General features: G+C 43.8%; 1 protein-coding gene across 7 annotated transcripts in view; it reads left to right on the plus strand.

The window, feature by feature from the left end:
• The first annotated feature begins 14,593 nt into the window (after positions 1 to 14,593).
• The window catches only part of IQSEC2 (IQ motif and Sec7 domain ArfGEF 2), a 166,811-nt gene continuing 155,357 nt past the window's right edge, over positions 14,594 to 26,047 (plus strand). For all 7 annotated transcript variants that reach the window (XR_009153910.1, XR_009153912.1, XR_009153911.1 and 4 more), the window contains exon 1: positions 14,594 to 15,460. Coding sequence is in view for 4 of the 7 variants with exons in the window: in XM_058173488.1 (XP_058029471.1) it covers positions 14,727 to 15,460 (734 nt within the window). In the remaining 3 variants the exon portion in view is untranslated. The remainder of the gene's footprint in view (positions 15,461 to 26,047) is intronic.

A 26,047-nucleotide genomic window follows, 5' to 3' on the forward strand; every position in this document is an offset into this window, starting at 1 on the left:
GGGAATGAGGTATCCCTGGGCCCTGATCAAAGGCAAAGGGCGAACAGGCGGTGAGTGGGCAGCAAGTGGGCGAAAGAAGAACAGGCGGCGGCTCCGGGGAAAGGCCGGAGTCGGGGAATGGTGCATTCCCTGACCTGGTTGGGGCAGGCGGTGGCTCTAGGGCCTCGGGGAATGGGCCCCGGCCCCGGCCCCTGACCTAAGGGCGAGCAGGTGGTGAGCTGCCTTCCCGGTGTTCCGGTGTTCAGGTTGCGAAGGCTGGACTGCGGGCCGTGGACTGGTTTGGGGGCGTGGCCAGCCAGCGATTGCTACCGGATCGGCGAACCAGAACCAATCTCCGCTCCTTTCTCGCCCGATCCGGTCCGATCTGGTAGCATTTCACCCCTGGATTCATGGGTTGCTTTTAAGCAGATCAAAAAATATTCATATGGATGTTTGTATAACTTGACTAGAACTGGATATGTTGGGGATATTGGTTTGTTTTTGAACATCTGTGGGAAAGACCATCAATTCAGTGTTTCTCAAACATGACAAATTTAAGATATATGGATTTCAACTCCCAAAATTCCCCAACCAATGTACATGAAAAACACTGATCTAATTTTTGTTTATGTATATCCCACCTTTTATTATTTTTACAAATAACCCAAGGCAGTGAACAAATCCAAGATACCTTCCTCCTCCTATTTTCCTCACAATAACAACCTGGTTTGGTGGGCTGGGTTGTGAGTGAGTGACTGGCCCAAGGTCACCCAGCTGACTTTCATGGCTGAGGCGAAACATGAACTCATGGCCTCTTGCTTTCTAGGTTGGTGCCTTACAGAGTACATGTATCACCTTGCTCATGTACTACTAATCAGTTCAAAGAGGAAAAAGACCTCCAAGAATGTCAGTGTGTTGATAAAGAATTATCCCCCCCTCCCCCACCCTTAAATCTGGTCAGACAAGCTCAGTGTTTGGGTTTCCAAAACATACTGATCAGCTATAATCCAATGGCTGCATAGGCACAATATACTAAAGTTAGTTAATTTTGACTTTGCCTTGTGTCTATGCATGCATGTGTACGGCTTTGCGTATTCCACAAATGTAGCCTCTATTGTTTATCTCATACCAAATCAAAAATAGATTGTTCTATGAATGCAGCTTTTCCTAACACCAAGGAGGCACATCAACACTAAAAGAGTGGAAAGGCCACAGAAAAGTTATGTGTAAGAATAGCAGATACCTCACAATACCCTGTGAGCACTGTCACCACCTACCCTGACTAGGTGGCTCAGTGGCTAAGACACTGAGTTTGTCGATCAGAAGGGTCCACAGTTCGGCGGTTCAAATGCCAAGTACATGTCTCCTGCGAGAGCAGGGGGTTGGACTGGATGACCTCCAAGGTCCCTTCCAACTCTGTTACTGTTACTGTTCTCATTAATGATACCCACATGTTATCCCCACTTGTGGAAGAAGCCAAACAATGAAGGAGGGTGTTATGTATTAACAGTTGTGCCTTTAAATATTTGAGCAGATATTACCATAACTGTTGCTGTCAGTTCAGGATCAGCTTATATATTATAGCAGCCACAGAGGTGGAAATTCTTGGAAATCTGTCCCCAACCTGGCTTTTCAAACAGGGTGTGCATCACCCTTATAATGAAATCTATCCACTTCAATGCTGGTCATTTTTCTTTCCATTCTTGAGGGACTACCTTAATTAGGCTTCCTCACTTAATGAATCAGTTAATTGGTTGATTGATTTAATTTCTATCAGCTTCAGTCAAAAGATTCTTGGAGAGCTAAACTAAATCAAACTACACTAAAATGTCCACAGCGCAAATAGGAATTAAAAAATGGGTGATCCAAAATAACATTTAAAACTATTATATAACACAATACATTAAAACATTTCCAAAAACCAGACCAAGATACAATAAACAAACAGCAAAAACCATAATTTAAAGGCCTTTTTAGTCTACCTTTTTTACCCTAGTTTCCTAAACCTAATAAATTTGGCATCCTTCAGATTTTGGAGCTATATAACTATGAACTATCTGAGGACAGGAGCAGCAATTGGCTCAAAATCAGGGTTAAAATGAGGCAGTAAGAAATTCTTTTGGAGAGAGCTCTTTTCTTAGGCCATGGGGGTAAACCTCTCTTTGCTGGTGAACACATCTCAAAGTGACGTGCACTCTTAACAAAATGATTGCCATGGGCAGGCTTTCCTATTCACAAAAACGTAACCACGAGGGTGGATTGTATGAGCAGCCACAAAACACTAAATTATCCAAAGGCAAACTGGTGAGTTTGATCCCTGCCACCTTCTTTAGCTTCTGTATCACCGCTCTGAACTTACCGTTCCCTTTTATTCTGAAAATTGTGTGGGGGAAGCACCTTCCAAAACAAAGCATTTGGCTGTAGCCACCTGCTATTTTTATTTTTAAAAATGCTTCTGGGGGATATGGAAGTGTCCTTAGAAATAAAAATGGGGCAAAAGATGGACTTTTTTTGGTTTTGCAACATGTTACTTTCCCTTTAAATGAAGAACAAAATTGGGGATATGTTGTCTTGTGGGCACAGTGATTTCAGGCATGCATTACCTATGGATGTACTCAGACTGCAACAATACAAACCTGATTAAGCAGTAGAAAGTCAGGATTAGGTACTGTTAGTTCATTGGGGAAATTAATTGTTTCCTGGGGTTAACATGGAAATCTTGAATAGATAAGGCCCAGAGATACCTGAATTTTAGCCTGGGCCAGTTCTTTTATACAAGGATATAATGTCTCTAGGATTAAGCTATGGCTTGTTTAATCATGGTTTGTTTAACAAACCACATTTGGCTGGGTTCTCACCATATGTTAAATCATAAACCATGATTCAGAAGCCCCAATGGCTGGATTGTATATAGCATGCAGAGGCAACACCAAATGGTGCTATGGCTTAGCAGAGAGTGTGAATCAGATTGCAAATGGGGTATACAAAGCTCAGTACTTTACCAAATAAGAAAATTAATTTAAAAACCGAAGTAGTGTGTCCACAGACATATTACAGGCTTTCTCCCTGACACGCTATTTTTCTGTATAATAGGAAATTTGTTTGGAAGGATTCAGTAATATGATTACCCAGCGACTACAGAAGTCCTAGAGTCCAGACATTTCTCTTCAGTGGAAAGTTCTGTGGAGATAAATCAGAATGTTCTTAAGTTTGGTTTAGACTCAGTGTGTTTTGAGACTTGCAATTTGTTCAATAAACCACAAGAAGTTGTGACCTAACAAGACATATGAACTCAGTACTGCTAAAAGGGGATTGCTAATCTCCAAACACTGTCTGACTCAATAGAATTGTCATGTAAGTATTCCAAATAAAGCTGAAAACACATGAGCTTTCAAGGAGAGTTATTTGTAAGATGAATATAGCATTGCTGGGCTTAAAATACATTTTAAAAGGGCAGATAATACTTTTTACTCTGCTTTACGGACTATAGGGACAATGAAACAACTACCCTAATCTGTATCATTTCTCTCAGTGGTGACCCAACCATAAAGCAGGTTTTGGGTACTATTAAGAGCAGTGCTACTCGAGCAACTCATCCGAGGGGTCAAGGACATCCGCCACGGCGACGACTGCTAGCCAGAGCAACCTGACACTAGCCACCGCCTGGACGAGGCCAGAGCACACGAAATGTCTACTAAAGCAGCAGAGACTCTGCAAAAGCCTCTTCAATCCAAGGCGAGCGCAAAGCCAACGCCAGTACACCAGGAGGAGATTCAGTCCGAATCCGAAGGTGAGGCGAGGATGAGGAAGGGTCTGCCGGACCGAGAAACGCGACACTGAGGACCGTGACGGTGCGGAAGCTGCGGAGGGCAGCATCAGCGCCAACGCTGCAGGTTTAAAGACGCAACATGCCGGCGGTGTGGGAAGAAAGGACACTTAGCTCAGGTTTGCAGAGCGCCCAACCTTCCCGCCGAAAATTCAAATCGCCAATCAAAACGCGGAACCGGAAAGGCGGCCCGCGATTGGTTCAAACAAGAAAGGCGCAAGTCTAACCAAACGACTGTGGTCATAGGTCACTACCAACCAAAGTGGAAAAGAAGATTTTCACAAAGCCCAAGATCGAGGGAGTACGGTGCAGGCTTGAAGTAGACACGGATCAGCGATCACCATCATGTCCTGGGACACCCTGGCGAAGTCGCTGCCGTCCGTCGCAAGCGCCACCTGCAAGCACAGCGGCTACGAGTGCACGACTACCAGGGAATCGCATCCCTGTTCGAGGACCACCTCCGTCCGAGTCGAGTACGGCCCTCACAAAAGACCCTGCCCATCACGATCGCCGAAGGAACTCTGCCCAGTCTGTTGGGACTAGACTGGTTTCGTGCCCTGGGCATGGGAGTGACTGGCATCTACAGAAGTGACTGCAATTTGAAAGACATTCTCTTTAACGAGTTCAAGATGTCTTCAAGGACTGCCTGGGCAAGTACAAGGGACCCCTATTTCCTTCAACTTAGACCCCAGGTAGCCCCCATTAGGCTTAAGGCGAGGAGAGTCCTTTGCCCTAAAACCAAAATTGATAAGGAGCTGGACAAGCTCATAAATCAGGGATTTTGGTGCCAGTCGATCACGCAAAGTGGGAGACGCCAATCGTCACCCCATCAAATCGGACGGGTCAATTAGAATTTGCGCTGACTACAAGGCGACGCTTAACAAAGCCTTACAGAAAAGCGCTACCCGGTTCCCGTGGTGCAACATTTATTGCACTCTTGGGGCAAGGGCAAGTCTTTGCAAAGTTAGACTTGGCCCAAGCCTACCAACAACTGCCAGTAGACGCCCGCACAGCCAAGCCCAAACGATTGTAACGCACAGGGGGCATTCAAGTGCACCCGATTGCAATTTGGGGTTAGTGTGGCACCAGGGCTGTTCCAAAACCTGATGGAACGACTACTGCAAGGGCTCCCAGGGTAGTTCCTACTGATGATGTCCTAATTTCAGGGAAAACATGGAGGAATTGGGGAGCGGTTAAGAAAGGTCTTGAGCATTTTCCGACAGCCGGATTAAAAGTCAAGACAAATAAATGTCAGATAGGGGTCGAATCGGTCGATTTCTTGGGCTACCGGATAGACAAGAAAGGAATTCACCCTACTGAGAGCAAGGTTAAGGCAATTAGGAAGGCTCCAGCGCCCAAAAATAAAGCAGAGCTGCAGGCATTCCTGGGATTGGTTAATTTTACGCGGTCTTTTAAAGAACAAAGCAACTGCTATGGAACCGCTGCATAGGCTCTTAGGAAAAATACTGTTTGGTCTTGGGGAAAGTCAGAAAATAGGGCTTTTGAAGCAGTAAAGAACCTGCTCTCAAGTGATAGCCTGCTCATCCAATATCACGACTCACTACCCCTAGTGCTGGTTTGCGATCGTCCCCTTATGGGGTGGGGCTGTACTCAGCCATAGACTTCCAAACGGCACAGAAGCCCCTATAGCGTTCTACTCTAGAACGATGTCCTCCCCAGAGAGGAACTACAGCCAATTAGACAAAGAAGCATTAGCCATTGTATCAGGGGTCAAAAATTCCATGAGTATGTCTTTGGGCGGAATTTTGAAATCGTGACTGACCACAGACCGTTATTGGGATTACTGGCTGGCGACCGCCAACGCCTGTGGCACTTTCGCCACGCTTGACCCGATGGACTATATTTTAGCCGCTTACTCATACAAGCTGCAGCATCGACCGGGAAAAGAAGTGGGCATGCAGACGCTTGAGCCGATGCCCACTGCCAGGGGCGATCAAGACCCCACTCCGGGACACCCATCCTCCTTATTGACTCGTTGGACTCTGGCCCAGTCACATCAAAGGAAGTGGCTCGGCATCATACCGACATTGTGTTAAGGACTGTACCGGTTGGGTACAGAGAGGTGTCATGCGCCGGGCGAACGGTTCAAAGAATTTGTTAAGAAACGTGATGAGCTCTCGGCTCAAGGGGGTGCCTGTTATGGGGTGATCGTGTAATAATTCCTGTTAAGTTAAGGGCAAGGTATTGGACCTCCTCCACGAGGGTCACCCAGGCATCGTAAGGATGAAGGGGTTAGCTAGAAGCTATGTATGGTGGCCACTCATGGACGCAGAGATTGCTGAGAGGGTAGGGAAATGCCAAGCTTGCCAAGAGTCCAGACCGCTACCCCCAACAGCCCCAGTCAGAGAATGGGAAAAGCCCCAAGGGCCTTGGTCGAGAATCCACATTGACTTTGCTGGCCCCTTTCACGGCCAAACATTCCTAGTGGTGGTGGACGCATTCTCCAAATGGTTAGAAATCATACTTATGAAGTCCACCACAGCCGAAGCAGTAATCGCAACCCTGCGCCACCTATTCGCAACTCACGGGTTGCCGGACACTCTGGTGTCCGACAATGGGCCCCAATTCACGGCAGCCCAGTTTGAAGAGTACCTGGCAGAGGAAGGCATCCGACATGCCCTCTCTGCACCTTTCCACCCGCGCCGAATGGCCTTGCAGAGCGTTCCGTCCGGAGCGCTAAGGAGGCATTGTCCAGGCTCAAGCCAGGTGACTGGCAAACAAAATAGACTTTTCCTAGCCGTCCAGCACAGAACCCCAAGCACAGCCACGGGAAAAAGCCCAGCCGAATTGCAAATGGGACGAAAACTCCGGTGCCCACTTGACCGCTTGAACCCCCATTACACACCCGAGGGTTACAAGGGGGAGCTAGTAAAAACAAGAGAAATGAGCATAGGCGACCGGGTGTGGGCCCGAAACTATGGGGACGGCCCTAGTTGGCTCGCAGGACAAGTAACAAAAGTAACAGGGCCAAAATCGTACGTGGTAGAGCTACCAGACAACCGAATGTGGCGGCGCCACATAGATCAGTTAAGGAAACGAATAACTGACCAAACCAACCAACAGAGACAGGTAATGACCAATACCACTTTGAATCCACAGCTGACAATGACCCGGGAGGCGCAAGACTTAGCTGAGGTCCCAGAGTTCCAGCGACGCCATCAGGTCCCCGAGGGAAACAGCAAGGAAAATTCCAAAATTAATCCAAGGCCGGATGGCCAAGAAAAGAGTCGGCCAATAATCCAGAGCCCGATGGCCCAGAGAAAGAGCTGGGAGGAGAAAACAGCCCTCCGACCAGCTCAAACACCACCCAGAACTGAACCGCGAGGTCAGAAAGAACTAGGAGACGCCCAGGTTATTTGCGTGACTACGTCGAAAAATAACATGTAAATAAATATGTAAATAAGACCAAGTGTTTTCTGGGAGGGGAGGAGTGTTATGTATTAACAGTTGTGCCTTTAAATATTTGAGCGGGAAATCAGCACGTTGCTGATTGGACGAAGCCTCCAGCAGAACTGTATAAAAGGAGAGGTTTTTCCCCCAGCCTGTTGCTGGGTTCACCATATATTAAAGAGCTGTTGTCACTACCCTGGTCTCCAGCCTCGTTACTTCCCGAACTTAACAGAGGGGATATATGCCTCCTGCATCTTTATAGATTCAGTGATACAGATCCACCTGTTCCAATACCAGGGTCAAGTACAAATTTACAATGTCAGCCTCTGAGCATCCTGTTGGAAAGCTATTCTTATGTTTAAAAAACAGTCTAAGGACTGTTTTTCAGCATCAGGAGAAGTCATAGAATGATATAGTGCTTTATACAGGTAGTCCTCGACTTATGACCACAACTGAGCCCATCATTTTTTGTTAATGTTGTGACCAAAGCCCAAGTAGTGATTATTAAATTATTCAGTCCTCAAAAAACTTATTTTATTAAAACAGCTGAGAATGAATTAATTCTCAGCTTAGCCCAAAACAAAATTCTTAATAACCAGTCCGTTGGCCTTATCACCAACCTTTGATGTCTTTGGTAACTTGCCAAAGGCTTTTCTTGGTAAAAACCCCACAAAGTTCAAGAGACACTGACAAGAAGCATGGCAATCAACATTGCTTTTCTACAAAGAACCCAATGGCTCATTGCTGCTCTTTTAAGCCTTATGGGAGTGGCCAATCATCTCCTGGCCTTACTCCTGAGTTGTCCTTTTTTCTTCAGCTGCTCTTGCCTTCTGGCAGCTCTTCACATGCGTGCACTAGGAACAGGCTCCTCCTGTTCCTCTGCCTCTCTGCTGTCCGCCTCTGGAGGCTCCAGAGTCCGTGCATCGCTCCCAGATGGTCCTGGCCCCATTTCTGCCTCCGACGCAGAGCCTTCATTCAGGCCTTCCCCTGACTCCAGGACTGGCCCATTGTCCTCCCCAGCCTCCTCACTGTCTGACTCCGTTGCCAGGTCCATGGGCTGCTGGCGGACCACAACAGTTAAGTGAGACATTTTTAAAGTGAATTTTGCCCCATTTTATGACCTTTCTTGCCTCAGTTGTTAAGTGAGTCACTGCCATTGATAAGTTAGCAATCCGGTTAACTGAGACTGGCTTTCCCATTGACTTTGCTTGTCAGAACATTGCAAAATGACCTTGGGACACAGCAATGGTCATAAATATGAAGCAGTTGCCCAGCGTCTGAATTTTGATCACATGATCATAGGGAAGTTGGAAATATCATAACTGAAAAACGGTCATAAGTCACTTTTTTCAGTGCCATTGTAACTTTGAATAGTCACTAAGTCAACTGTTGTAAGTTGAGGACTACCTGTCCTTTCAGTAAGCAATGGATAGGAGACCCGAATAGAATATATTGTGCTTAATAGTTCAAAACTCAACCAAGGGAGAAAGTATGACTTTTGACAAGGAGAAAAGTAATTCCCTGTGATAGCATAACCATAGCTACACAGAGACATTACAAAACCCCAGTTCCTCATGATTGGAGACTGGCAGCTAGATAGCAGGAGGTGGGAGTTGGGCCTGTTATGGGAAGGGGCAAGGTAAACTTAATTACTTTGAATCTGTCTGAACAAAAGGTCTAAATTTCAAGGGCTTGGATCTGTCACTGATTCTCTTGGCATGTGGGTCATTTATGCAACAGTAGAAAACTTTCCAGCTTGTTGTCCTGTACCTACATTTGTCAGTGCGTTTGCGTTTTCTGATGCTTCTCACTTCTACTGCATAAACAAATGTAGGTAACACTGAGTGGGCTTTGATTTCTGCTGTCTTCTCAGAAATGGAAGGAACATCCATCAGACTGTATTCACAAATAGCTGGAGATGTGTGGAATCTTCAAATGGCTTCTTTAACTTGATAACAAAGGTGTTAGAAGCCTTTGATTTTAACAAGTATCTGTTTCTTCTAAACCACAATTATAATACTATGACATCCATTGGATTAACTAGTTGGGAGCTTCCCCTGCTGGCTTAGAAATGGGATTATCCACTTCATCTCCCACATAGACATGCACACAGACATAAATCCAGTCAATTTAAATGCTATAAACAAGTGGCCCAGTCCTGCCCCATGCAATAGTCAATTTATTCAATTATCAGATTACTGAAACTAAAAGGGGAAGAGAGAGGACTATTGAAAATGCAAGCTTTGGTTTATACAATGGTAATATATAATGAGTGAAGAAGAAAACATACAGTTTTCCTGTTTATCTTGCCTTCAGATATTATCCCTGGGCAATGAAGGTTATACTGTAAGCCTTCACAGACATATGCCTATTGTGTAGATATTTTGTGAAATGCCCTCAGATCATTGAAAAGACACATAATAAATTATAGGTAGTCTTTGATTTATGAGCACAATCAGAATCAGTGTTCATTTTTACTGGATTTGTATAAGTTGTTGATTCTGAGTCAATCCAGAGCATCATGATTCATCCAATTGAGCTAAAGGAGCAATTCTGACCTGTTTGGATGCTTTTTGCATACACACACAAGTCCTAAGAAATCTCAATGTGGAGATTCTGACTGATTTGTCTATCCCAGTTTTCTAAGTGGATTCAAATACTGAAATGTAATCCAATCCATTTTTCAAATTAGTTTACAGGTATATGTTCAAATAAGAATCCGTGTTTCTATTTAGTTCCTAATGTTTCTGCCCATCCCACAAGATCCAACAGGGTGAGCACGCTTTAAGTCCCCTTTACTGTATGAAACAATGCCATTTGGTGGAACCACCCAGAGCTGCTTTGGAAAGGGATATGGGCAGTATATAAATTTAATATAAGTAAATAAGATTAGTTAATTAATTAATTAATTAATTAAAATCATACATACATACATACATACCCAGGAGGCAGGTCTTTCTGCCATATGAAACAGCAAACACCCCAAGATTTGGATGAAACTAATCTTGTTGCCCCAGTGGTCGGCTGCAACTGGTTTAACAACCAGCTCTGTGAGTGCGCGTTTCGTGTACGCATGTGCTCTTTGCGGGCATGTGTGCGCCTAACATACTTGCGCACAGCGTTCAAAATACAGCAACCTGAAGCTCAGCTGCTTACCTTCTAAGGCAGCCCTGGTAAGTAGAACAGCAGAGGTGTGGAAATCAGCTCTGCTGCTCAAATCAGCTGAGCCAGAAAGAAGGAAGGATAGGGCGGGAGCAGAGGGGGGGATGGGATCAGCTGGCCGGAACTACTGGTTCACTAGAACCAGTCCAAACTGGCAGCAGCCCACCACTGTGTTGCCCCTATACAAAGCCTTGAAAACTTAATCTTTGCCCCTAAGTGTAGGGCCAGGTGTTGGGCCTATAGCATTTTGTAAGATCTTGGTGTTCCCTAAACTTAGCCATTTTCTGGCAGTTGCATCATTGCACTGATGTTGTCACCTGGACTGGTAATGAAACATCTGTAGGAAAACAACCAAGCTTACAGAATATCAAGAGCCAACAATTCAACTTGTTAACATGTGGCATCTATTAAATTGTTGCAGTGTGTGTAAATTCAGACTGCACTCTCCGTCTTTTTGTTATTTTACTTTGATTAACTGTAGTTTTAAGGGTTGAATATTGTGATTGTTAGCTGTATTTTAATTGTGTATGCCACCCACAGTTACATGCAAGTGTATGGGCAGCCATGTAGATTCAATAAACAAACAAACACACAATCAAACTCAAATCTACCTAGATCCTCTACAACGTACTATCATTAGGAAATATTATTATGCTTTGGCCTCAGTTGTACAATGTTCTCTGTTGATTTTATTTTTGTCGGTTGTTCTGTTTTAACCTTATATTAATTATCCAATCTCAATTTGTGAGTTGGACAGCCATATAAATCAATCAGTCAAACAAACAAATCTAACCCAATTCTTTCACTCTTGACAGCTTCCTTCTTTGCATAATATAATTTGTTGACCTGCCCAAAAGCAGGCATTTCCAATGTCATTTCAGCCAACACTAAACCAGGTATTTATAGAGAAGCAGTGTTTCTTTCAGCCTCAATTCACCATATGCGGTAAACACCAGAATAATAATATCGGGCTGCTTTAGAAAAGTGTTGCAGGAAACTTTGTGAAGAATTTCTGAAATCTGAAATTTCCTATTGAAATTCTAACATTATTAAGAGTTCAGTATTCTAATGTTCCCATAGTTTTGCTAGGGCTGGACTGTAATTTCTTACTCTCTAATTCCTTCCAGCGAGTGCTATAGTAATTTTTAAGTAATCAGACGTCGTGTCATCGCCAAGACATTCTTGTGTGATATCTTACGGAATAGGCAAAAATATCATCATTTTGAACCTTTGACTGTCAATATCAGCTAAGACAAATGGTCTTGTTTGAAGGAGCTGATCTTGTCCTATACTTATGTGAAGATCATAAAAGATAAAGGTTTCCCTTATCCAGTCCTCTCTGACTCTAGGAGGGAGTGCTCATCTCTGTTTATTAGCCAAGGGAGCCAGTGTTGTCTAAAAACAATTTGATGGTCATGTGGCCAGCATGAATATATGCTGAAGTGCAAAAAATGCTGTTACCCTCCCACCAAAATGGAACCTATTTATCTACTTGCATTTGCATGTTTTCAAACTGCTAGGTGGGCAGGAACTGGGGCAAGCAATAGGAGCTTACCCCATTGTACGTTGCTCGGGTCTTAAACCTGGGCTATCAGCAGACAAGCTCAATGTTTTTAACCACTGAGCCATGGCACCCCTTTAGAGATCATAATGTATCAAAATTGGACATGACTATATTTGAGAAAAACTGCAGTGTTTTTGGTTTTTTTTTGGTATATACCTATGCAGGAAAATCAGAATTAGTTAAGTTTGTACAGTTAGCATGTGTGCACTTCTGACAACAAAAACAGCAGTTCCAGAGGAGTATCTGTGCTAATCTTTCATGGTAAAAAAAGTATTGCACATATTTTTTAAAAAGCTACACATACTCCTTAAAAGCCAACAAATATAACTACTATATTTTGATCCTCAAAAGCAATGATGAAAGCAATGGACTTCAAGATGCTCTAAGTTGTTTCTTGTTCAAAATAGATATGTATATTTTAAATCTCTCTCTCTATTTGTTATATGTGATTCTTCTGCATGCATATTTGCCCTGATAATTGTAAAGCTGATGAATACAGTACTTCACAGTAACATAGGGTGGGTATATCTGTTTTGTATCATATCATATCCTATATTTGTGAAGATGTATATCTATGATTCAAATGGATATGTATCAGTGGTGGGTTTCAACATTTTTTACTACTGGTTCTGTGGGTGTGGCATGGCTTGGTGGGTGTGGCTTGGTGGCCATTGCAGGCGAAGGATACTGTAAAATCTCCATTCCCTCCCCACTCCAGGGGAAGGTTACTGCAAAATCTCCATTTCCTCCCGATCAGCTGGGACTCAGGAGGCAGAGAATAGATGGGGGGCAGGGCCAGTCAGAGGTGGTATTTGCCGGTTCTCCGAACTACTCAAAATTTCCGCTACCGGTTCTCCAGAACTGGTCAGAACCTGCTGAAACCCACCTCTGATATGTATGCATATAAAAATAGAAATAGTTTTTTTAATCAATATGGGTACCATAAAACACGTATATGGCTATGCGTATGTGGCAAAAAGCTGTAGATAATGTTACTTCCCTCTTAGATAACATCAGGTTGTTGATGAATAATATGTGAATTGTTTAATGTGGCTTCCTTTGATTTCTTTTTATTGAACTGTATCACAAGTAGGCATTTTGTTTCTTTTAATGGTGGTGCATCTGCCCAACTGTTTTGGCATCTGAAATTTTTAAAAATCCATATATTTTTCTTCTCCTCTTAGGTGGTAAAATATGTATCTGTGATTAATGAAATAGCAAACAATTTGCTATATCTTCATGACACGGAAGTCTGTTGAGACAAATGCCTCACTATGCCAACAGTATCAACAAAACCATACAAACTTTATATATCCCAGTGTACAAAACTGTTTTCCAAACTTGAAACACTTCCAAAATGACTGAAGCAGCCAGTTGTGAATGGGATTTTAATTCTGAAGCAGCTTTTTGGAACCTCAAAATGAGGCATGTTGAAATGGTGACTGTTCAGTTCCGAAATGTTTTATATATTCCTCAACCCAACAAGTTGTAGTTAATTGAATTCCACTGAAGGCAACATGATTTAAATTATATTAAGGCCTGATGGACTGTACTGAATTTGGGTGGCCAATTGCTGTTGTACATTTAAAAGAAGTCTGTGAAGTCCTTGGTGCTCCCTGACCTTGATTGTTGGCTTGCAAACATTTCATCCTTACCACACTTGGTAATGTTACCTAGTCTGGTAATGAAACATCCACAAGTCAACAGCCAAGCTCTGAGAGCACCAAGGACTCCACAGCTCAACCCTGAGCTTCAAATATTCTCTTCTATTAAAAGGGGTCTTCCACAACATAATGTGTTGGACTACACTCTCCAATGACAGTGCTGAGTGAAAATCATGGGAGTTGCATCTGGAAGGTGCACTTTGCAGAAGGCTAGCCTACCATCCTGTGACATCTAACACACTTCAAAGTGTCAACGCAATTAACGTCTTCGCAAACAAGAGTGTCCCACAGGTACAGTCCAGCAAGAAGCTGTTTGATTGGCTGCGGGGTCCTGTTGAAAGTGCGGGGCGGGAGGCGGGCAGGAGACTCGGATTCTTTGTCACGTACCTTGCGGAAGGAACTGGAGAACTCGCAACGCTATTCGGAGAGACCGCCACCAGGCTTCACAAACGCAGCGCACACAGGAGGCTCCCTTCTTCCCAACCCTATAGTCCGGGATCGCTTGACCCTTCTTCCAAAGCTCGGGAGACGGAGGTGGAGGCAGGATCTGATCTTCCTACCCACTTTGGCAGCACTTAGTTTGCCCAGCCGCGTGCCGCGCGTCTCTTCAAGTCAGCCGCCGCCGCGTCGCCTCTTCTTCCTCCTCCACCCCCCCCCCCACTCCTCCTCTTCCTCCTCCACATCCCAGAAGAGCTCGCCACGCCGCGGGTCCGCCGGCAAAAGCCCAGCAGGCCTCAGGTTCCTCGCCGTCTCTGCCCCCTCCTGCTGGGCTGAGGCTCGCCCGGGGCTTGCCGGGCGGTGCGCTCGTAGTGCGCAGTGCCTCTGCAACGACGGCAAGAGCCGAAGGAACAGGCGGCTCGCTCGGGGCTGGAGAAGGCAGGCGGCGGCGGCGGCGGCAACAGTAAAAGCGGCGACGACTCCTCCCCCTCCCCCTCTTCCTGCTCTCCCCCTCGGACTCCCGCAGGCAGGATGGTGGCCGTAGCCTTGCAGCCCTCTGCGGGCCGCGGGGCGGGTCTGTAGCTGGCGTGGGGTGGTGCCCTTTGCAGCAATCGGGAGCCGAAGGCGCCGGGCGCCGGGCGCAGCGCAAAGCGCCCGTGCGCCCCTTTTCCTCTCGCTCTCCATGGACGGGGGAGCGGGAGGTGGACCCGGGGTGCCCGGTTCTGAAAACCCCAACCGCGCCGTGGAATATCTGCTGGAGCTCAATAACATCATCGAGAGCCAGCAGAAGCTGTTGGAAACCCAGCGGCGGCGGATCGAGGAGCTCGAAGGGCAGCTGGAGCAACTGAGCCAAGAGAACCGGGACCTGCGAGAAGGAGACAGAGAGCGAGAACGGGAGCGACACAGAGACCGAGACCGCGACCGCGACCGGGATCGGGATCGGGACGGCCAGTATCACCACAAAGAGAGGGAGAGCCACTATCAGAACCGCACGGATCGAGACGGGCAGTACCAGAACCGAGAAGGCCAGTATCCCAACCGCGAGAACCGGACGGACCGCGAAGCTCAGTACTCGAACCGAGCCGACCGGGAGAGTCAATACCAAAGCAGAGCCGAACGAGAAGGGCAGAACCAGTATCAGCATCGGGACAAGGAACGAGATCTACAGCACTATGGAAACCGGGATGGGCAGTACCAGAACCGGGAGAGCCACTACAGGGAGCCCTGCCAGTTGCATCGGGACCGGGCGCCGCAGTGCCATCAGGCTCGGGAGAAGGAGCACGAGTACCCTCGGCCACCCCGGGAAAGGGAGAGGGGGCAGCTGAACCGCGGGGCGTCGCGGAGCTCCAGTCCTGGGGCGGGCGGAGGCCACAGCACCAGCGCCAGTACCAGCCCAGCTACCACGCTGCAGAGAAAGTAAGAAGCTGCCCGAGCCTTTGCAGCCCCTGACCTAGTGCCCTGCCTCCTCCCCTCCTTCCCGGTAGCTTTCCGGCCCAAGGCAGGCAGATTCCAGGAGGTCTTTGGGGTTGAGGCGACCATTGGTGGATGCTGGCTGAGTCGTGTACAGTCAGAGAATCAGTGCGTGCAACATCACAAGGGACCATGGGGAACCTTTTGGAAGATGGTGCGGTGCAGTGTTTGGTGGGGAAGGAGGGAAATCAAAACATTATAAGTCTGTTCTCTTGTCACCTTCCTGCCCTATTTTTTGTTCCTTCCTTTCTAGGCTTTTGAATTTTGTTAAGGTTACAATTAAACCCTGCCCCCTCCATACATACACCGACAGACGCCAACTGCCTCCATCATCCATAATTAGGTGGACGGTCCTCTGCTATGCTACCCTCACAGTGGGGTCTGTTTTATTTCCTCAGCTGATTTTCCTTACTAGATCCCTGCGTGGGACCCCTCCCCCCCCACTGCAGGCTGCTCCTTGGCCAGTTGCCCAAAAGCTCCTGTGGCCCATTCTCCTTCTTTGGCCCTTCAAACTTCAACCTTACTTTCAAGCGCCACTTTCCCTGATTCAGCACGTCTTTTTTTTTTTTTTTTTTGCTTTCCTAACTTGCCAACCTGGATTCTTTTCCTTCAACACCTTGCTGGGGCTTGGCTTTCTCATTTTTCTGCAGAGAAGGGAAGACAACGCACAAAAGGTCTTCTCGCTGCATTGGACCACTCCAGGAAGTGCTCTCTCTTGCCAGCCTGGCATCGCTCACCTCTCTAAACCCCAAATTTAAATTTAAATTTTACATTCATACCTTCTAAAAACTCTGAATTCCTTTCTTTTCATATTGGTGCTCCTAAATATTTCCCTCCACACCTTTCACGACTCTTCCCTCCCTCCCCATAGAAACCCATGGAGGACAAAGAGTTATTCTTAAATGAAAGTACACAGCAACCCCAGTGACCTTCTGTTTATTGAATCCTCAGATGGATTCTTTTTTTTTTATTGCCTGGCAATCATAGGGAAGAACCTTTTAATGGAGTAAAATCCTTTTCTTCTGCTATGTACTGCATTCTTCTATCTTTTTTGCTTGGGAAATGTTTAGTAAGGCCTGCTGCTTTTGCTTGGTTTGCAGTACTCATACGCACTTGTATCCATGTCCCTTTTTGTCTTGCCAATCCTTAGTGGCTAGTCTTTCTCCAGAGCTTCCTCTAATGGAATAACTCACAATCTGGACATTGAACTGGACCTGGTGGGAGGTGACTTCAATTAGCTCCAGCAGAGAGAGTTGGTGTCAAACTAAGGCACAAGGGACTAGGCATGCATAGGATGTGAGTGTGAGATGGTACTGCATGGGCTGTGTAGTTCATGGCATGTGCTGAGGATTGAGTTCAGGAAAATGTGGTTACTGGGTGGGGAAGAGATGTAGTTGATTTAAAGTGCAAGTAAAAACATATTCTTCTTAGTGAGTTTGAGAAAAGAGCAGAGCCAAGAAATCTTTCCAAACTCACTGTCCTTCAGATGTGTTGAACTGCACTCTCATGCGATGCAGTCTCAAAGTGATGGGAATTATAATATATCTATTCTGGGGGAAACAGCTTTGAAAAAATGAGTGTAGTTGCTAGTGTGTGAGAATCAATTATAATAATCACACATTTGGCACTATCTATTACTGGAATAGTTACAGCCATGCAAGACAGGCCAGCAGCCTTACATTCTTAATGAACATTTGTAAGAGAACAGTGACGTGCCTGAAGCCTTCAAATGAGTTGTTATCAGAGGCAGCATTCGCACCTATGATCTTCTTACCTCCTTACAAAAAGCTAGAGTTTTTTATGAAGCCATTATTTTCAAACTGATAATTCTGTTTCTTCCAACTACTGGATTCTGACCTCAGGATCCTCAGAGCATGCTGGGATTCCTTGTCCATGCTCTCTCTGGGATGAAACGAACAACCTGCAAGCCAGATATATCTCCTTAAACTTCATTTAAGCTCTCTCTGTGTAGCTGAAACTTGGCAATGCTGTTGCTGAAGATCAGTGGCCCAGCTTTGAGATGGGGCCACTGATTGCTATGTATGAGGTTGGTTGAGGATTATGGGGACTGCAGTCAGACCCATCCAGAGGGCACTGGTATGGGTAATGCTGCACTAGGGTGACTGATTTAACGCCATGCCATCAGACTCTGTGCTCCATAATTGATAGTTCCTAGCTGGAGAATCATAGAGTTTGAATTCCTAGCAGCACTGCATCTGGGACATTGATTCCTGAACAGGATCGACTCTCATGGTCCACAAGCTTGGACTGAAAGCTAAGAAGCAGCTAAGCCCGAACAATTAAACATCTTCCCTCAGAAGGAATGGCTATAGGGGTGGCTATGTGGGGTAGGAATTGATGGATCCAGCCATTCCTGTTCTCTCTTTCTCTCTGCTCATTGCCGCCTCCTTTTTCTGGTTAGAAATTAGCAAAGTGGTTTGATGCTGCAAATGACTTAAAATCAGCACAAATGTGTCTTGCCATTCCCGCCCACTCCCTACCAACACTGGGGAGGTTTAAAAAAAAAAAAGCCTGAAGTAGCAATGCGGGTGGGGTGGAGCGGGGTGGGGGGTGGGGGGGGGGATGACTGATCCTTTTCTCCATGCTGGCAGAAAGCTAGAAATGACTAGAGAGAGTCCCCTCTTTTCTCAACCTAACTAATAACTATGACTTTCCTTTCTGTTTTTATTCTGAGCAGGGAAATAGGTTCAGTCTCTAAGATCTAGTTAGTAACTGCAGTTAGTTTAGCTTAATAGTTAAAAGTGTGACTTGTGCACCTTACCTGAAAACCCTTTTTTTAGGTTTCATTTCAGCTCTAAACTCGTTTAGTGGTCTTAAACTAATATTCATATTTTTTGGGACTTCATTTGCAATAGGGAGATATTTAACACCAGTTTATCTTAAAAGGCCAAGGGAAGAGTGAGAAAATAGGCATACTTGCCTTGATACATAGTCATTCATCTGTGGTTGCTTAGTGTTGTACAGTAAATGATAGCTTCCTACAGCAGGTAGAGAGCAGTGGAGGTCTTCCAGTGCTGCAATCCTTATCAACCTCTGTGGGGATTTGGGTGAGGGTGTCTGTCTTTCTCTACTGCCTTTTAAACTGCTTCCAAATGGAGTGTTTGCAAGGAAATTTCTTTTTCATTGGTCTGTGGTGATTGCCGCATGTGACAAAACATGTGGTTCAAAATCATCTCTCCCAGGTTTTTTGTTTTTTTTACAGCTTTTTATAAACTTTTTGTAGACAGATCTGGGTAATCTGCTAGAAGCACTGGGCTAGTCTGTGTTCTAGAGGCAGTTAACTGGGCAGGTTTGCTAATTGAGGAAACCAACCGTTCATCATAAAACACACCTTGCTGAATTTGGGACGTAGGAGGAGCAATCAATCAGATGCAATCAATACTCTCCTGCTATGGCTTGCAAATATGGGAATGGAAAAGAGAAGCAATAGGTTCTCTGCCTCAGTATCCTTCTCCCATTGTGCATAGCTTATCAGATATTTCTGAGTTCACTATCTAATGCTGGAAAAATCACAGAATCACTGACCCCAAGACCATGAGATAAAAGGCAACGGGAATTAGGAATCCTTTATAGCCAGAAATGTGAGAGGCTGAGGCCCAGTCTAATACAGAGCGTATATCAATTGGGTTAGTGCTGCAGTTGTATTGGGGTTCATCTGTTTGTGGGCTTTATCAGCTGCTGTAGCTCTCTGTGCTCTCAAACACAGAGCCTACTCACATAACATATCAAAACATAGCTAAATACATTTTGGCCTTGTGTATTGTGCAAACTCAACCCATATAGCTAGTTTATGGCTAGGTTTAGCATGCAAAATAATATGAATGTTCTTTTTAAACATCAGTTACTCCTGTTTCCTTTCTCTTTTCTGTTCTAGGAGAGAAGTATATATTGGGAGGTAGGCACATTGTTAACATTAAATATGAGGTTGGATTTCAGGCAATATCACTATGCCAGTAATCATCTTGTATAATCCTCGATCACAATAAAAATAGAAAATGGATGGTCACATGGTAAGCATGGTGTTGAAGATATGGCTAGTCAGGCATTTTTAATCCAGGCATTTTTAATATTAGGAAAAGAAGAGTTATTTTTTAAAATAATTTTCATTAAAGTATTTTTAACAAGATAAAAACAATACAAATTTTAGAGAAGAAACAAAGAATAAATGAAATAATGAACAGATAAGAAAGGATTCTTTCTCTCTTATATACATGCCATCAAGGACAGAAGGTAAAAAGAGGGGATAGATTGGGGAGAAACAAGGAAGTTATGGGCACAAGTTGTCACTAGGTATTCTAGGCAATGGACCCAGGATTGTGTTCTTTTTAAGCAAGCACCACCTGTTTTAGCATAAGGTCTAGTTTGACCTGAAATGCTCACATTAAGTTCATCAAACATTGATTTGTTGTGTTTGATAGCTGCTTAGAATTGGCCACAAGGGATATGGTGGATTAGTGGCTAAAATGCTGAGCTTGTTGATCAAAAGGTCGGCTGTTCAGTGGTTTGAATACCTAGTGCCGCGTAACAGGGTGAGATCCCATTACTTGTCCCAGCTTCTGCCAACCTAGCAGTTCGAAAGCACGTAAAAAATGCATGTAGAAAAATAGGGATCACCTTTGGTGGGAAGGTAACAAAGTTCCGCGCACCTTTGGCATTTAGTCATGCTGGCCACATGACCACAGAGACGTCTTTGGATAGCGCTGGCTCTTCGGCTTTGAAACAGAGACGAGCACTGCCCCCTAGAGTCGGGAAAACTAGCACATATGTGCGAGGGGAACCTTTACCTTTAGAATTGGACAGTAAGGCAGATGGGTGGCAATAAGTAAATAAATCTTATTACATTGCCCAATTCATGCATTTTAGTTAGCAACATGAAAGGCCTTCTAACTAAAAACTGAAATGGGATTGGGAGGAGCTGTGTTCACATCTTGGTTTTGTGCAACCTTGGAGTGTGTGGGGGGTTTGCCTGTGTGAATGAGCCATTTAGATCTGGTTCACAGAAATTTAGCTCCAGCAATTTGGAATCATGTTAGATTTAATCCTTTTCCCTACATCAGTGAATTTCTTGAATTACAAATCAATGTTAAGTAATCTAAGCAGAGGATCATTTTTGTGTGAACTAGACTTTTTGTCAGTAGGGTCTTAGAGAGTCTAAAATCTTTCTCTTTCACTAAAAAGCAGCTATCAGGACTGTTGAGACTTCATAGCATTCTCCATAACCCAACAAAATTATGCCCATTTATTCTATACAAACATAGAAGGCAAATAGCTACTCATTAGGGATTGTTTGGGCGTGTTAGTGTCAGGGTTCATTGTGGGCTGCTTTGCTGGGTGTTGTGGTTGTCTGTATGAAAAAAGTCTTGCCTACCCTTGGGGTGGTTGCTCAGCAGCTGTTCCTGCAGCTGTTTCTCCAGAAAGCAGCCACTTTTTGTATCTTGAAAAAGCAACACATCCCTTTATAAACAGCTCTGCCTCTCTTCCATCCCTAGAGACAGAATCTTTTATAGGTCAGTCACCAGGTCTATATTTACCTGAGAATAAGTCTCACTGAATTCATTGTGCTTTATTCCTGAGCAAGTAAACATGAATTGCAATTGCCCCACCCAACATTTTACCGAGAAACTGATTGCACTTTCAATAGGATCTGAAGTCTACTACTACTACTGTACAATACTTCAGTAGGTTCCAACCCAGGTCTTTCAGAGTGAGCTCCTTCCTGGCTTGTTAACAAAATAGATAGTAGGTCTAGGTTGGAACATGGATTAGTCCTAAACCAAAAAGCAATTGCAAGTAAACACTGAGTAAGAAATGTTCAGATAGCTTTATAGGCCAGAATTTATTTGATTAGCATCAGATTACTTTAAATGTAAACTTGAGTGTAAATCCTGTGAAATGCAAATCTGAATTTATATCCCTTTCCAATATATTTCCACTGATTGCTGCTTAAATGCTGTTACAGCCTGCTGACTGGAATGTGCCCTAAAATAAAAATACACATTTTTGCTTACTAAAATATAGCAGTCTGCTGCAGCAAGCTTCAAAAGAAAAAAGGGGAGATCTATGTGGTGATATGATTTAAAATACTTAAATACTTGTATCCCAATGTTTGACACAAGTATATAATTCATGGTATTAAAGACATAATATCATGGCATGTATTTCTCCACTTGCCTCCCCTTTCTGTCCTTTATGAATCCTGATGGCAATTACCAGATGCTAGGAGGCCCATCAACATCCATTATAATCTATGATAATTTAGTTGGAAGGGAAGTCAAATGGACAAGTTTTTAACGAGTGCAGAAGAGAGATAAGGCAATGGACAAAGTGGGATTTTCTTTCCCACTATATAGAAAAAAAGCGGTCTGGCAACAGAACGGTACTTCATCTGTGGTGCTTGACTGCAATTTTTCTGCATGAGATGCTGAACACAACAAAACCAAATAAATAACATTGTAGTATCCAAGCACTACACGGAATGTAGAAATTGTCAGCTGGAACTATATTTGGAAACTACAATTTCATATCCCAAGCAGGGCTTGTATTGTGCTTCTCCTTTTGAGGAAGGAACCCTTGACTGATTATATAAAACTGTAAAGCACTATGGAGCAGTATGTAAGTCTAAGTACTATTGCTATTATGTCCATCAAGTTATTTTTGATTCCTAGAGACCACATAGATTTGTTTCTATGACGATCAATCCCTAATCTGTTCTTTCAGGTCTTCCATCAGTATGCTCATCACTTCTGTAATTCAGTCCATCCGCCTTGCTGCTGGTCATCTTCTTTCCACCTTTCTAAGCATTAGAGCCTTCTCCAGAGAGAGAAGCCCTTGCATGATGCCTCTTGAAATCAAAGCAGGAAGGGAGAGGAAAAAGATAATTTCCCCCAGCAAATATTCTTTTACGTTTAGTTGCTTCCTGTGCTGCTAGGAAAGAAGATAGTTCATCAGATTTGTGTGTGTGTCTGATTTATTTTATTTACTTCAGTCATGAAAACCATAAACACTGGTACCATGATACTTAGGAAAGCAGATTAGTGCCCCACCTAGGGTCTGTGGTTTCTTGGTTAGGAGAGAATTTATTTGGTTCAGGGAGGAGAGAAAAGATGAAGGGACTGCAGGTCTCTTCTTGCATGTATTGCTCAAAATGTTCCCCAGTTTGAAGGGGAGGAGCTATTTGAAGCTGGCAAATGAGATGTGGCTTCTCTGTGATTTGGGCCTCTGCCTTTCTAAACTTGGATTTAACCCCAGAATTGAAGGAAGGATGCACAGATTTGAAATTGAAGCTGAGTGGCAAAGAAAGAGTAAAATTGCTGTGTGATGAAGTGTTATTGGTTCTAACTCAGACACAGAGAAAGCTTTAATTCAAGGGAGGCTCATTGTTTCTTTGTTTTCAGATGCCTGGGACATAAATAAATAGAAGAGAATTTTGGAACATACCTAGAGTGCACTTATCTTACCTTTGGGTAAATTGGGCTCCTAACATTGAAGGACAGGAATTCGAGTACCCAAGCTGAGAAATGCACATTTGTAGTACAGTAAGTGTACATACTACATACCTTTAATTAAACAAAATATAACAACATCTTGCAACATTGCAATAAAATAAAACAAATCCTGTTAAGTAATTTAAAGATCCAGTGTAGTGTACAACATAAGAATTGCAAATTCCCCCTTCTGTGTAAATTTGCCCCACTTCTTGCCAACCCTTCACAAAAGTTTCTCCATTATTATACACACTTCATGATGTAGTACTTAACGTGTACATCATGCTCTGATTATTACATTGCATACATCATTTTACTAATTTTTGAAAGAAACAATAACATAGTTTGATATTAATTTTCCGAGAAAGTTTGCTTTATGTGGAAAAGTGGTTTGCATAAACATTTTCTTGGTTCATAGCTCTTTGTTACAATGCTAAACCATCTTTGGTAGCAATATATTTTATTTTGGACTCACTGTTTTAATAATTAACCTAGATTAATCACAAATGTTCATTTTCCAGCACCAGCTATAGATCAACTGTATCTCTCTGCTCCAAGAGCTCAAAAGAAGGTGGACAGTATACAGGTAGTCCTCAATTTATGATTACCTGTTTAGAGATAATTCAAAGTTACAACGGCATTGGAAAGAGTGAATTAGAACCAGTCCTCACATTGTGACTGTTGCAGCATCCCCACAGTCACGTGATCAGATTTTGGGCATTTGACAACCGGCATGTATGATGGTTCCACTTCCAGGGTTATGTGATTGCCATTTGTGACCTTCCCAGTCGGCTTCTAACAAGCCAAGTCAAAGGGGAAAGCTGGATTCACTTAAGGACCATGTGATCTACTTAACCTTAGGTCCTTGAGTGGCTCAGACTGCTAAGACAATATGTTATTAACAGCAGCTGCTTGCAATTACTGCAGGTTCAAGCCCCACCAGGCCCAAGGTTGACTCAGCCTTCCATCCTTTATAAGGTAGGTAAAATGAGGACCCAGATTGTTGGGGGGCAATAAGTTGACTTTGTATATAATATACAAATGGATGAAGACTATTGCTTGACATAGTGTAAGCCGCCCTGAGTCTTCGGAGAAGGGCGGGATATAAATGCAAATAAAAAAACAACAACAAAAACCCACGGGTGTCAAACTCGTGGCGCCACGTTGCTGTTTCCTAGCTGCGTTACTCATAGAGAATTGCAGGCATGTGTCTGATTGACCATCCCAGGGTATGATCCTGTTGTTCAAATATACCTGGTATGTAAATAGACTTACTGGGTGAAACTTACAGTTAAGATTCTGTAAGGCTGAGATTTGTTTGAGCATACAGAGAGGAGAAGGGAAAGGAGATAAGCATTCCGCTGGCCTCGTTGGCATCCCATATCATTTTGTAATACTTACCAGTGGCCTGGACACATGACATGCAGGAGTGGGTTCTACTTACCTTTACTACCGGTTTGCATCGTGCCTGCGCTTGCTCTGTTCATACACGTGCTTGCTCCGTTCACGCGCACGTTCGCTCTTCTGCGCATGCGCAGATCGCTTTTGATGATGTTCAGGTCAGTGGGCGGAGCCTCCCGCAGGTTTTACTACCGGTTCTATAAAACTGGTCCAAACCGGGGGCAACCCACCACTGATGACGTGTCATATCTCTGCCAATGAAATGACAGTAAAGAGACTTTCTGTTTTCTTGTTCCAGTCCAGGGTATCTACAATTTGCAATTTGCCTAGATGGGTTAATTCCAGGAATAAACCTGTTTATTCCTGCAAAACCTGCAAAAGTCCATATGACTGCTAGGTGGCAACAGAAAATCCAAACTCCTTATTACCAATAAAGGAGAATATTTATAGCTCAGGTTTGAAAGGAGGGGCCCTTGGTGTTCTCTGAGCTTGCTTGTTTTCTTGCAGATGTTTCATTACCCTAACTAGGTAACCTCATCAGCACTACCGTAGTAAGGAGTGGGGTTTGTTGTGAGTTTATATTCCGGTGTCTTGCCTGTCTATGTGGGTGGGGGCGGTCTTAGGAATTCTTTATTTGGGCTGTCTACTGATGGCTCTTTGGCAGTTTCTTGACTGGGGTATTGCTTACTTGATTGTTGATCTGAAGTTAACCTTGTTAATTCCTTTGTTGCTGCTTATGGTTGTCTGAATCCATGTGATCCAGTTATAGTAGTCCAAATCTTGTTTGGATCACAAAGCTGTGACAAATATACCATACCTGGGGGTAAACTGTAAGGGGCAGTTTACCTCTCAGCCCAGGAATTTTCTGTGTAGATACTTCCAGAAGAAACAATTAGGATCTAATCATTTAACATGTTAGTTGCCACCTGCATTCTGGAGTGGTGTACCCCATACCCAGGTTTAATACCCCACAAACCTATTTTTCCTGAGGCAAACCACATTGTTTAATTAAATTGCAATATTTATTACTTCAGAAAACATTTCCTCTCTTCAATAATTCAGAAAAGTCCTTCATTATAACACACACATGTATGTAATCAAAGAAACAAAGGAAGCTATTTAAATTATGCAAATATTACCCTAGTTAATAACACCTGCTTTGGTGATAGCTATATGTATGTCCTAGTAGCAAACATTGTCCTGGATGTAATTTTAAGAGGACCTGGCATGCATGCATGCTACGTTATCCTCATTTTTGCTGGTATTTGTGAGAACCAGCCATAAAATAATACTTCTACACAAAACCAGTCATACAATAAATCTTAACTCATAAAACATGTTATAGATTTCCCTCAGTGGTGAAATCCAAATCCAGCCAATTTTATACTAAAACATGATTTAACAAGTTGTGCTAGTCCGGTTACAAAGCTTGAGTTATTTTGTGGAAGAATTACATATATTATTCTAATCTTTCTTCAAAGAGCTGAACCAGAATTCTCTTCTCTTTTATTCTGTTACAAAAGGCAGCAAAGACAATGGTGACATAGCATTCAGCCTGTCTCTTTCTGGCAAATCCAGAATGAGTTCAGTATTTCCGGCTCAGAGATAAAAGATTCTCAAGTAGTTT

This window comes from Ahaetulla prasina, chromosome 2, assembly GCF_028640845.1.
Source record: "Ahaetulla prasina isolate Xishuangbanna chromosome 2, ASM2864084v1, whole genome shotgun sequence".
Classification (NCBI taxonomy): domain Eukaryota; kingdom Metazoa; phylum Chordata; class Lepidosauria; order Squamata; family Colubridae; genus Ahaetulla; species Ahaetulla prasina.